Source organism: Sinohyriopsis cumingii, chromosome 4 (genome assembly GCF_028554795.1).
Source record: "Sinohyriopsis cumingii isolate HCF-2022 chromosome 4, ASM2855479v2, whole genome shotgun sequence".
Classification (NCBI taxonomy): domain Eukaryota; kingdom Metazoa; phylum Mollusca; class Bivalvia; order Unionida; family Unionidae; genus Sinohyriopsis; species Sinohyriopsis cumingii.
This window is the reverse complement of record NC_142964.1, coordinates 140,655,661-140,668,370: the sequence shown is the minus strand read 5'-3', so window position 1 is coordinate 140,668,370 and position 12,710 is coordinate 140,655,661. Positions and strand designations below refer to the sequence as shown.

Below are 12,710 nucleotides of genomic sequence, written 5' to 3'. Positions count from 1 at the left end.
AGTAATAAAGACGTTAACATATGAAAAAATATCACATATATGAAAAATAGCTTATTTTCACATGTAAACTTCATTTTCAGATAGTGTCCTCCACTCATGATTTACTTCACGTTTGAAAACGTATAATTTTGAGAAAACGTCTTTTTCGTATGTGAAATAATGTCAAACTGTTATATATCTTTAACAAAATAATGTTACGCATGTGAGACAGTATTTCGCGCATTGGAACAAATAATAGAAGACAATTTTACATAGATGTGAAAAGTCTCAATTTACGTTACTCAGTTACATGGTCACATATATTAAATTCTTTTCACACATCTGAAATTCTTTTTTACACGCGCAGAATAAATCATTTATTTAAAACGAGTGAGAGTGTCCATTTTCTACATATTTTAAACTATTTTGTTTTCTTCATATATCAGATTTTTCAGCAATTATGTGAAATAATCACACGATTTCACGTACGTAGTTTAGTTTCACTTATGCAAAAGGAATAGATGCAAATTAAAACAGTTTGCCTTTCAATGTGTCTGTTATGAACTGAATTTCTTTCGTTTGTAAGAAATTATCAAGAGCTATTGTGTGTGATTATGGATTTCTCTTCTAAGTACATTAAATGGCTCGTGTGTCATTATTGGATGCATGGGGTTATATATAATAAATATTTTCAATGCAATGTTGGAATCTCTCTCTCTCTCTCTCTGTCTCTGTCTCTCTCTCTCTCTCTCTCTCTCTCTCTCTCTCGCCTTTCCAAAGTTTGTAAACTAGTATTAACTTAAAGATCCATTGCAATCAAAACCATTAGCCTATTTCCGGATGATAGTTTTTGACGAATTAAAAAGGCTGGAAGTTGAGATCGAAAACTGAAAGTCGTGCACATATGTGGGGGGTTTCCAAACCATGACGTTATTGTCTAATTTTAGTTACATGTGTCATAAGAACTTGTCCAATCAAAAGCGCGCGTCTTTGCCACCTGACCGAAATTGGCCAATAATTTAACATCTATCTCTGCTCGCACGGTTCGCAAACAAGTGTTATACATTTTGCTTTAAATAAGATTCATCGTCAAGATGCAGGATTCAGGCATAGATTCCGGGATTGACATCGATTTTAATGCTCTGTTACCAGATGATTCTTTCAGTGACGGATCCTTCTACACACTGAAGAGTAAAATCATCGTGGGAAGGTAAAGATGGGTGTTGTGTTGAGTTCAACTATGTACATTGTGTTATGTCAGGCATGTCACGATCGAGGTGCACACGTCCCCATCTTGTTTAGACTGGAGACTAGCAAACATGAGTGCTTAAATTCGCTCTCCCTGTGCATTTAAGCGTAATGATGCAATTGATGTAGTATATGTGATCAGTTTAGTTAGCAGCTTTCCATAATGTCATCTTTAAATGAGATAGGAAAACGTGCATTTAAATGCACAAGCCCCCGCAGGTAGGTGGACGCAAGCTAAAGGTTGAAAAATAACAGACAGCGGTAAGGAAAGCAAAACGAAACAAAAAACATACCAAGGAACAAAAGTTCCTTTGAGTACTCCTATGATCAGTTCACACCGGACACTGTCACTTATTAGCTCCCACGATAGAACATGTCATAGGCGCAATCTGAGGAACTTTTGTTACTAGGTATGATTCGTTTGAACAGAGGCTATTGATTTTCTTTTCAGCATTTATAGTAAAAGTCATACAGGTCATGTATGCGTTCAGCATCGATTATGTCAGTAATGAGTGTCATTTTTTTATTTTTAAAGTTGATATATGCTTTTAAATGGCAATTTTTCAGTTTATTTTGATCATCGTTCATCAATATACTTTTTAAAAGTCATTATTTACATGTCACATGGACATTGTTACAAATATAAATACAATAAAAATTAATTAAAAACCAATTTTCCATGATATGGTATTTAGCTTCATCTATCAGTTATTTTAAAATTTGCACATTGGTTATGTGAAACTTTTGCTTTCATTAATTTATGCCCACAGAAAATAATGGTTGTTATATTCTTGGACTTTGGATACAGTTGTTAACAATAGAGGGGAACTTCAGAGTAAAAACATGATTTTCCTTGGACACTTGAAAATGGCAAAATTTTTGTTATTGTATTGTCCATGGTAAAATTATCTCAGATAAAAGGTACCGGTATACAGTTTAATGTATGACTTTATGACATTAAGTAAAACAGGATGGTAAAATACAAAAATCATTGTCAAAAATACATGTATTGCTAGTCAAGGTTACAACTAGAATCAGATTACCTAGACTGAGCACCAACCGTGAACAATAACCTTAATGAAGTTTAAGTTTTGTCTTGCGGGCATTTGTTGTAGCATCGTGTAAAGTTATTTTTTGTGTGCATATTTGTACTTCTTAAGCATTGATATTGAAAGGTCTTCTTCAATATTATGCTAATTTAAGCCCAATATGTTTTATAGTGGTTTCCATCATAAATGAAGCCCAATATTTTTTTATAGTGGTTTCCATCATAAATGAAAGAACAAGTTTTCAAGCTGTTTGGTGACTGGTTCTACTAATGCACTGTAATCTCATCAAGTCTCACAATAACAGGACTGATTAATCAATTTTAAAATGAGCATATACTTGACAGATACAAGAACACTTATTTTTGTTACACTTATTTGTAACTGGGCACATAGTGAACCATTAAAGATGTCACAGTATACCATTATGTACTTGATTATAAGTCAAGTGAAGCTGCAAACAATAAAGATCCTGACCTGCCTTAGCATAATGCGCCAGCAGATCAGGGTCTCTGTTGTTTTGTATTACTGATTAATCCTAACAAAATGCACAGACCCAGATCTTCTGGCACATATGGCAAAACCACACAAATTAGTCACCTTGTGTTAATTGTTATAAATGTTGGGTATTATCAGCAGGGTCCCTTTTTGATTGACAGAAAAGTGGGTGTACGTAAGGGTTGGCTGTTAGTACATGTACATGTATACTATTATCAGTTAGGTGATATTACAACTAAGCGCACCTTGATTGATTATAATTGTGGTAACAGGTAGGTATCTGCTAAGGCAAGGAGATTAATCAGTAATGTCTCTTCTCTATCAGCACCAAACATTATCTAAACATGTTTATCTCTTTTAGCCAGCTCTGGAGAGTATAGATTTGGAAATGTGGGTCAATGGAGATTCACAATTTTGCTGTCAGATCTTGGGTGCTGACCATTTTTAGATTTTTGGGCTTGTGGTGGGGCCTGGGATTTTTCTTGAAGTTGGGGTATTGTGGTGGGGCCTGGGATTTACATTGACGTGGGGGGTATTGTTGTTTTTTTCCTTCATTTTACATTGTAATTTTATTTTTGAACTTGTATAATCGATCATTCTGTAAAAATCAGTGCCAGCATATTTTTTTTCAAACTACATATTGTGGGGTAAGGGGCCTTCCATTTAGTACATATGCATGGAGGAGGGAGGGGGTAACCCAAATGCATATGCTTGCGTATGGGGGTATGTACGAATAGGAAATCGGCGAGGGTGAAACTTCGATAATAATTTGTCTAATATTTAACCTGTTCAACTGGGTTCAGTCGGTGTTTGAATTTTAGTGGTCACTACACAAACTGTTTAAAGTTATGCACCCGTCCAGAAATTTCTCATGGATTCCGTATGGAATACTTCAGGAATCCATATGGAAGAGATATGGACTGAAAAACTTATTGAATCAGACAATTTATTCCATATCAATTTCACAAGTACATGTACTTCACAGCAAGTGAATTTTCCATGTGGAATAAAGTTGCAACTTTAATCCGTAAGCACTTGTTTCCATATGGAAAGCAGGCTCAAGTGTTACAGCATCATGGAAAATACTCTGAAGAAGTAATAACCTAAATTATCCGATTCAAATAGAAATATCGGTGGGAGTTAGAGTACATGTATATGTCAGTGTAACTGATGTGGAAGGATGAATATACTCATTAATTTGAAGAAACACATGCATGTCAGTTTTCTTTAATTTATTTCCACAGATGTTTAAAATCAGACAAAGACATGACCAAAAAATGAGAGAAAATGTAAACATGATCAGAAAATTAATATCTGGTAGTACAAGCATAGATGAATCTTTGGACAAAATTTGGTGCAAGGTGGATTTTGGGCTTGATCTGATGTTTACTCTGAAAAATAATATTTTTGGCGTCCTATTAAAATATGCTGTACAAAAATCATACCCTAGTGAAAATGTGCCTGAAATTTCGGCAAAATCACAGTGAACATTTTTTTACAGTTACTCAAATGTCCTTTTTCACTAAAATTATGGTGTTTTAGTAGATTTTACCAGAGTTTCTGAAAATATCAGTGAAAGTTTGTAATTGAAATTACACTGACTCTGCCAGCATTTCTGAAAATATCAGTGGGAATTTGTGATTGAAATTTTACAGAGTTTGTCAAAAATTTTGAAAATATAGTGATATTTTGTGATTGTAATATCACTGACATTTCAATAAAAAATATCAAAAAGATATAATAAAATTTATTTTTTGTTTCTTGTACAGTTTGAATGATTTTCAGTAGCATTTATATTTCCTGTTTCTGATATTTGAAATTTTATTGTTTATTTTGGGCACAGTAACTTCTTTCCACATCTTTCCTTGTTATATTTCTTTTTAAAATTTTGTTGTTGTTGTAGTAGTATTTTTGTTTAACTGAACTGGATTTAACTGCCCTCAAAGAAGATTTCTTGTTTTCCGTTTTAAGTCAGAATTTTGCTTTTCTCCTGACCTGAATCTGATTTTCCTTGATACAGACTCTTTTTTTTTAATATCGTCTCCAAAACTTTTTTGTTTAAATGATGCTCTATCCAGTCCCATTCCGCAATGAGCTTTCTAATAAGTATCTGTTCTGTTTATTATTTAAAAGATGATTGCTGTAAAGAGCTTTCTGATTGGTCAAAATTTTGTACTTGCCCAATAAACCATTGCATAACAGAAACTGATGGGAATGAGCATGCTTGCTAACATGGCGATTCAAATTTTCGAGTGGGATACGAGATTGAATAACCATTTGAAAAATGTGCGGCAATGAAAATAGCTTGAATGCAAAGTCGATGGGAACATAATTGGTCAGTCTGTATGAAAACTGAAGCCAGGACTAGCATTTTGCTTTTGTGCCATAAAGAGCTTTACAGTAGCGGCTGACATGCAAAATAGGACAAGGAATTGAACCATCGAAGTTATATAACTCAAAACTGATTAACTTCCAGAATGAATTTAAGGAGGGACAACATACAGATCACTGGTGGGAATTGTTGCCAAACACCTATGTCTATCAAAGATAGTCATGTCTTTGCGGAATTTTCTTGGCCCACATGTAGAATCATCTTTCAATATCATGAGGCATTATTGTGTGTATATTATCAAAGTGGGTTTTTTAATAAAAATTTTAATGGGTACTGTGCAGAGTATTTTGGATCAAGAAATCTTGGATGTACAAGTAACCAATGACAACACTATCACTGCAAGCCCCTTTCATTAAAAAAAAATACTAAAAGAGGAAAAAGAAATTGGTTTGCAGATCATAGGTTTTTAACATTTACAATCAGTTCTTCCATTCTCTTTCAGCTAATGATACTAGGACAGTAATTGCATCCAATTACTTTGTAGCTTTGAATAAATTAATAAATTTACTGATAATTAGTTTTACACCTGTCATTATTGGCTATGTTATTTAGCAATTGATCCATTCAGCCTAACTGTATATGGGGAACACTTTGATTTTTAACTGTTCTTTTCAGTATAGTATCTCATTTAATGTGACAAGTGACTGAATTGATTAAATATACAGCTCATAATTTTTAAACATTGCTGTGAGAAACAAAACTGTTTGTGTAATTTTAAATATGTAGTTTGTTTCATACTCATTTTTAAACTGATTACAAAATTATCATTATCAAACATCTAATTATGCGTTGATGCACATGGAAATTATATATGTTCTGTTCTTGCGTATGTAGATGATGTGTGTACATGTACCTCAACTTTTAGGCACTCTGTGGGGTAGTATATCACGTTATAGGCCTTGAAAATTGGATTGAACCAATAATTACTCAGCTTCTCAGGCCTTGTTGTTATTGATCAAAGTGCAAGTTGAGATGATAAAATGTCTGGTCACAAAGAGCACTTGATTAGAGAGTGGGAGGAGTGTACTGTAGACACTGTATATGTTCATGTACACTGTACATCAGCCTGTTGGTTAAGGATGGTTTTGGTCAAGTTCAGAAATCCACGTGGCTCAGAGATGTATGTCACAAAGGTTTGGCTAAAGGATACAGCATCAAAAAGGTAAGACAGTCTTATTCACGTGGAGTGCTACAGACTGTCCCATTTTAAAATGAAATTAGCGATGTTTGTCATCAAAAGCATGTTAACTTTTGTGCATGGATGGATTAAGTGGTACAACCACATCTCAGACACTCTTTCACTACATCGAGGTGCATTATTTTGTCTTCTACAGTTGTATCAATCATAGCCATTTTCCAGATCCTGTGCATATAGCTGATAATTACTTTAGCCTGAGAACTATGTTTTTGACATTTGTACCTAGCTACGTCTCTCAAAACAGTCTGGTGGTTTCAGTTTCAGTTAAATCAAAGCAGCTATATTGAACTCTGTAAAGGAAGATATATGCAGAAATGAGAAATGAAACAGGGGGGTCAGGAAAATACATTTCCCATTGTAACCAAATTGGCCTATTTTTTATTTTGAAGCACAATTTATTATGTGTTTGGTGTGACATTAATAAAACACTGGACCTAAGTGTCAGACAACTTGACTGTATAAATTTAAATTCAGATGTCCTGGCCCCAGGGGTACGGAGCCATAGATAAGAACTGAATAAATACAGTACAATGAAACTTGTCCAGACAGAAACTTGAATAAACTGGCAAACTGCTGAAATAGCTAGGTAGTTTTGGTATTGAATTATGCATGTACTGTATTAAGAAATAGAATATTTACCTTAACATACATGTACACTATCCACTCTATTAATTGCTATTAATATTTGATCTAATTAACACAGTAAATACTATTAGCACAGCTCTAGCTGTGCCATCAGGATAGTGTTGGTAAAAGTTTATTTGTTTACTTTGTTTTTTTATTGATATGGTTTGTAGTAAGTAGATCTTGTTGTTAAGGGGATCATCGTTAATCCAAAGGAATTCTGTAATCCAGCTATTTTTTTTAATTCAATTGTTAATGTTGTATTTATGTTGAATAACATTTTTACCCCCAGAGTTGTTTTCTTTTATTCTTAAAAGCTTGTGGATACTTTGAGGCATTTTCAAATAGCTCCGCATGTTGATATTGGGAATTGGCATGTGTCGTCATCATACATATAGGTGCAGAAGAGTTTTTCCACAGGAATTGCCTCTGTGAATGCCCTGGTGATCAGAAAAAAAAGGCTATTATTAGTTTTTCACATGGTTATTTCTTTAAAAAGGAATAAAATGTACATTTTGTACAATTTATTCGATGTACCTAAAATTCCAGCTGAAAAAGATGGACTGGTTGTTCATTTTTATGCCAGTCATGATATTAGGTGGCATTGGACCAGCGGGTTGGTTACAGTTTTCCCACTGCTCACAGCCTGAGATCAAACTTTGTTGATGGCTTACAATTTTTGCCAGGAAGAAGTCAATTGATTTTGTAGGTGAATGGTCAAGGTCACTCGCTCAGTTCAGAAAAGTGATTTCTACACACTAATTTCAGTTAAGTTTATAAATGACTATTAACCGATTCGGCCCCGATCCCGTCTGTAGGCCTGATGAGGCTGTACCCTACTTCCAAGCTCTGCGGCATCAAGGTCATTTAAGATACACCAGCGTGGATGGTATTAAATAAAAGCAGACAGATATAGCTTTAAAATGATAACAAATAATCTGGAAGTTCTAGTTGCACTACAAAATACAGAGGGAAAAACCTCACTTTTTGGACCCTTTTTTTTTTTGCACCCAAAATTCGCTCGAGGTCGGAATGCGATTTTGTGTCTGGATTTTAGACCTTTTGGCCTCAGATTTAAGGCATATCGGTCTTAACTGCAAACAGAGAGGTGATTCTTTGCAAAAACTAGGATAAGGTGGGCATTTGGAATAAATTGTGGTCTACATACGAAAATGATGGGTCCATTAAGCAAACAAAAAAAAAAAGAACTCCAACTTTTACCCTTCTGCTCATGTGCAAGCAAAATAACCAATGAAAAAGGATGTTTCTAATACAACTAGGCTTTAGTCATATGGAAAATCTGTTGAAAGCCAATGTATTACGATGTATTCAGAAATAGCCCCCCAAATGTCTTTCCTACGCACATTTCTGGCAAAAACGACAAAAACCTCTGGGGCTGAATGAGTTAAAACACTTGGTTGGCAAAAAATGTGCTGTCTGTCGTACTGTTGTAGGTTCATTTGTTTACATACAAGTAAAAACCATTGTTCCATAAGAGCTAAAACTAAATGAAAATCGTATTGGGTTTTGGAAATTTCACGTGGGCATGTGAGGTCAACTGTATGATTAAGGCCATGATTTTCATGAAATAGTTAACGCACATTAAGGCATATTACAGTTTATATGTTTGCTTGCAAGTATTGCCATTTGAAAGTTTATTCTTGGTCTATTTGAAGTCATTTCATTTCATGGAAAGAAAACTAAATGTGTCAAAAAGAGCATCTAGAACTACTGGTAGGCAAGGTACTTTTGATCTTGTTTATTCTTTCAGACTGACTCTTGGGGTAGTTTCCCTTTATTGTATCTAGTAGTAAATAACTGGAATGGATAGGCATTCCAACCACAATTAGTTTAACCTCCTGATACAGATATAGAATGAGAACCAGTTTAAGGTATTTGTATCAAATGTATAGCATTGTAACTTGGGTAACCAGATTGACTAAATTTAAAACCAGCCTAGTCTAGACAAGACAGGCATATTAGGTTCTCATTATTGATTTCTTGCAGCCAGCAAACAATCTGAGTTTTGTTAAAGCTGTTCAGCATGAAAGACTTTTGCATGAACTATTACTTGCTTCAAATGAAAGAATGAGAATGTTTTTGAAATAATCATACGCTTGCGTAGCTGGCAGTTTCTCAAAGATATTTGATAATGTAAGTGGAACAGAAGTAGGCCTGCAGTTTCCTGTGTCCAACATAGGGCCTTTTTTATTTATTTATTTGGGTTACTGTGCCTTGTTTCAGTTCAACTGGGAAAATGCCAGAATAGATACTGTTTAATTATTATTAATTATTATCAGTGATATAAGATGTCTTATGATGTCTAGTTAATTGGTCCTTCTCATGATGTCTAGTTAATTGGTCCTTCTCATGATGTCTAGTTCATTGGTCCTTCTCATGATGTCTGGTTCAGTGGTCCTTCTCATGATGTCTTGTTCAGTGGTCCTTCTCATGATGTCTAGTTCAGTGGTCCTTCTCATGATGCCTAGTTCAGTGGTCCTTCTCATGATGCCTAGTTCAGTGGTCCTTCTCATGATGTCTAGTTCAGTGGTCCTTCTCATGATGTCTAGTTCAGTGGTCCTTTTTATGATGTCTAGTTCAGTGGTCCTTTTTATGATGTCTAGTTAATTGGTCCTTCTTACGATGTCTAGTTAATTGGTCCTTCTTATGATGTCTAGTTAATTAAAATTCTGCTGCTTGTAAATTCATCATGGCTGCCACAGTGGTCATCTAAAAAATATTGTGAAACTACTCCTGAATGGATGGTCGTGTCAACACAAGATCTTTTTTTTTTACTGAAAGACTACCTTTGAGATCTCGCTGGTCCAACATAAAAATGGTGCTGCTCAGACATGCAGTATCCAATATCGTCATCACATTGACCATATTGAAAATCTTATAATTACTTTTCAGGAATCAACAGTCATATCAGCATGGGATTTTCAGTGAAAGACTTTATCTGGTGGGTGGGGTGTATTTGTATTTGTAACAGTTATGACCCATCTTTCTTTTTCCAACACATATTTCCTAATGCAGAGTGAATGGAAATGAACGATCATGATTGATATGGTCTGCATTGATGTGAGAAATCTCACCTCATTATTAGAATTTGTGGACAAAACAGGAATAATTATATGTAGAGGTTTCCCACGCTACCGGGAAATCAGAGAAAAAGTCAGGAGAAATAATAATTTTTTCCCGACTGTGAAAAGTCCTTGAATTTTGCAAATATTGACGAAAGTCGGGAAAACCCCGGGAATTTTCCTCCACAACTTGACACCCGAAACAATTACATAACTCAGTTGTAACTGAACTGGTCATGAGTTAAATTTATCAAGTTCTAACCAGAATATTAGGAGGTTACAGTATGGATCATTTGGGTGCTTGCCATAAATTTGTTGAGACAATCCAAACGCTCAGTTGATTAGATTCATCTGGTAGACTTTTTGTTTCACAGACAGTTCAATATCCATATATGAAAACCAGTCTAGCATCTAAAGAGGCCTACATGGTAACATTAAAGCATAGCCGCTTTACGGATAAACTAGAAAACTTAAACGTTGTTAAATTGAGTTAAAACTGCATGAAATCGATATGAAAATTATTAATTTTCTGAGAAATTGCAAGTATTAAAATCGTTATGCCTTTAATCTGCTGAAAGACAATAAAACTAATGCATTGATGAAATTTGAGCTGGTACTAGCGATTTCGATTGCTAGTCAAATGAGCACACAGAATCTCACAACCGTCATTTTCATGTTGTAGAAAAAAATTAAATCAAAGTCGTATACTGGTTATAATAAAAATACAAAAACGAAAGAGCACAAAATTCTCTATATTTATTCTGAGACCAGCTTCCGGAGTTTTGTTGTGTAACGTGACTACCATGTTGACATGTGCTGTCTCGCGCAGGGAACATACGAAGCAGGGAACCAGACTACTCTGCTTGATGAATCAGACTGGCCAAGTTTCTTGTAGTTGTTCTCGAAATAAATATATTGAGAATTATGTATTCTTTCTGGTTTTTACAAAATATATCAGACTTTCATTTAATATAATTGAAATTTTGTACAACGACATTAAAAAAGAGTTGTTGATATCACGTGACTATTGAACTTCCGATGTCATTGTTTGAGAGTTGTAAAGTCATGTGACTATTAACGCAAATGGCGAGTACCGGGTCAGGTTTCATCTATGCTGAGTTTCGTCTAGTCTCTCAGCTATAAAATGTTCAAATGTGAAAAATGGGGTTGGAATATTCTGAGGAAACCTGGATTAGAAAAATTTTGAGTCTTTGAGCTGCACTTTGGTGTGAATCTATTACAGTGACATGTAGCTTAAAGCATTGATTTCAGATCTTAAATAGAACGCAGGTGAAATGGGAAATTGTCGTCCCTTTTATTATATATTAAGAAACGATAAGAGCCCATGTATCAATACAGGTTTTGGGACTGGTTTATTGAACTTCAAGAAGACATGTTGATTTTACAGAAAATTCAGTCTTTGTTTATACAACAGTATATAATTTTGAAGGTCTTTTGTCAAAATTTAAATAACCCTTTTGTAAATGTCTTTAAATGATGGAATTTTTAACCAAATCATCTTTACGAGTTTAGGTTGGGTGAAAAATGTTGTTTGAGATTTTATTAGCACATAAATTCAGGGTTAAACATTTTTCGTTACAAGTTAAGATTCTAATACTTTGCATTTATTGCTTTTTTGTTTCATACTGTGATAGGAAATGTTTACTTTGTATAACATGCACATATATTGCTCTAGAATTCTTTGGAAATAAAAGTTTGAAAGGAAACAATAATTTGTTCTTGTTATGTAGCAACATAACGCAGGTCAGCAAAGTAAAGTTAGAATTTGTATTCTGTACATTGAAATGGCTTTAAATGCCAATTTATAGGAATATAGTCAGATTTGTTTCATGTGACTCATTTTGTGGTTTGGTACATGATTATCTTTTCTGACATAAATGTTTTGGAGAGTCTTGAAAGAGACACATCTTCAGTTACAGAAAATGCATGTTTTATAATCCAAAATGTTCTTTAATTCCATTCAGTAATGGGTATATATTAACCTTGAAAAAATTAATTTCATCCTGGAAAAAATCCAGGAAATTTAATTTAGAAAAGCATGGGAACTATGTATATGTACCATAAGCTTATATAAAAACCTCAGACATAATAAAATTAACAGTATGTAGGTTGCAAGCTCACTTCCAGAACATTCTAGGTTTGTAAATAAGGCTAGAACTTTAAAAAAAAACAATAAAAGGTCAAGTAGTCATAGCTACTCTACCCTCAATCATGGACAAAAGTAAAGCACACAGAATATATATATATATATAACAATATTTAGACACACATGCATGTGTGCACACACACTATGATTAAATAGTTCAGTTTATTGGTAAGTGCAGTTAAAGTAAATCTTTAGTGTCCTTCATTATATTTGATGTTCTGCCTTAAATATTGATTTGTTTTCCTTTTATTTTTCAGTCCCCAAACAGATATCAAACATGTAAATGTGAGCACACGTACAAATTTAAAGCAGCAGTTGATGCGACAACATGCTCAGAATGAAGACAAACGTCAACAGGAGGCCTGCCATATTCAAAAAGTATACCAACAGTCTCAGGGAATCAATGTGCCTTTATCCAGTACACCACCTACATCATGCGAGCTCCCACATCAGGTGCTACAGGTAAACTTGCATT

At 34.3% G+C, this 12,710-nt stretch overlaps 1 protein-coding gene across 3 annotated transcripts in view; it reads left to right on the top strand.

Annotated features, from left to right (window-relative positions):
- Nucleotides 1–12,710, top strand: part of LOC149802209 (microphthalmia-associated transcription factor-like) — a 130,625-nt gene that overhangs the window by 82,659 nt on the left and 35,256 nt on the right. Inside the window, exons 1-2 of one of the 3 annotated variants that reach the window (XM_089956623.1) lie at nucleotides 1,003–1,189; nucleotides 12,493–12,697. In XM_089956623.1, coding sequence (XP_089812749.1) covers nucleotides 1,074–1,189; nucleotides 12,493–12,697 — 321 coding nt within the window. In that variant the 5' untranslated portion in view covers nucleotides 1,003–1,073. Of the gene's footprint in view, nucleotides 1–1,002; nucleotides 1,190–6,128; nucleotides 6,326–12,492; nucleotides 12,698–12,710 lie in introns of those variants that run through there. The other 2 variants (XM_089956622.1, XM_089956621.1) reach the window with 2 other exon arrangements.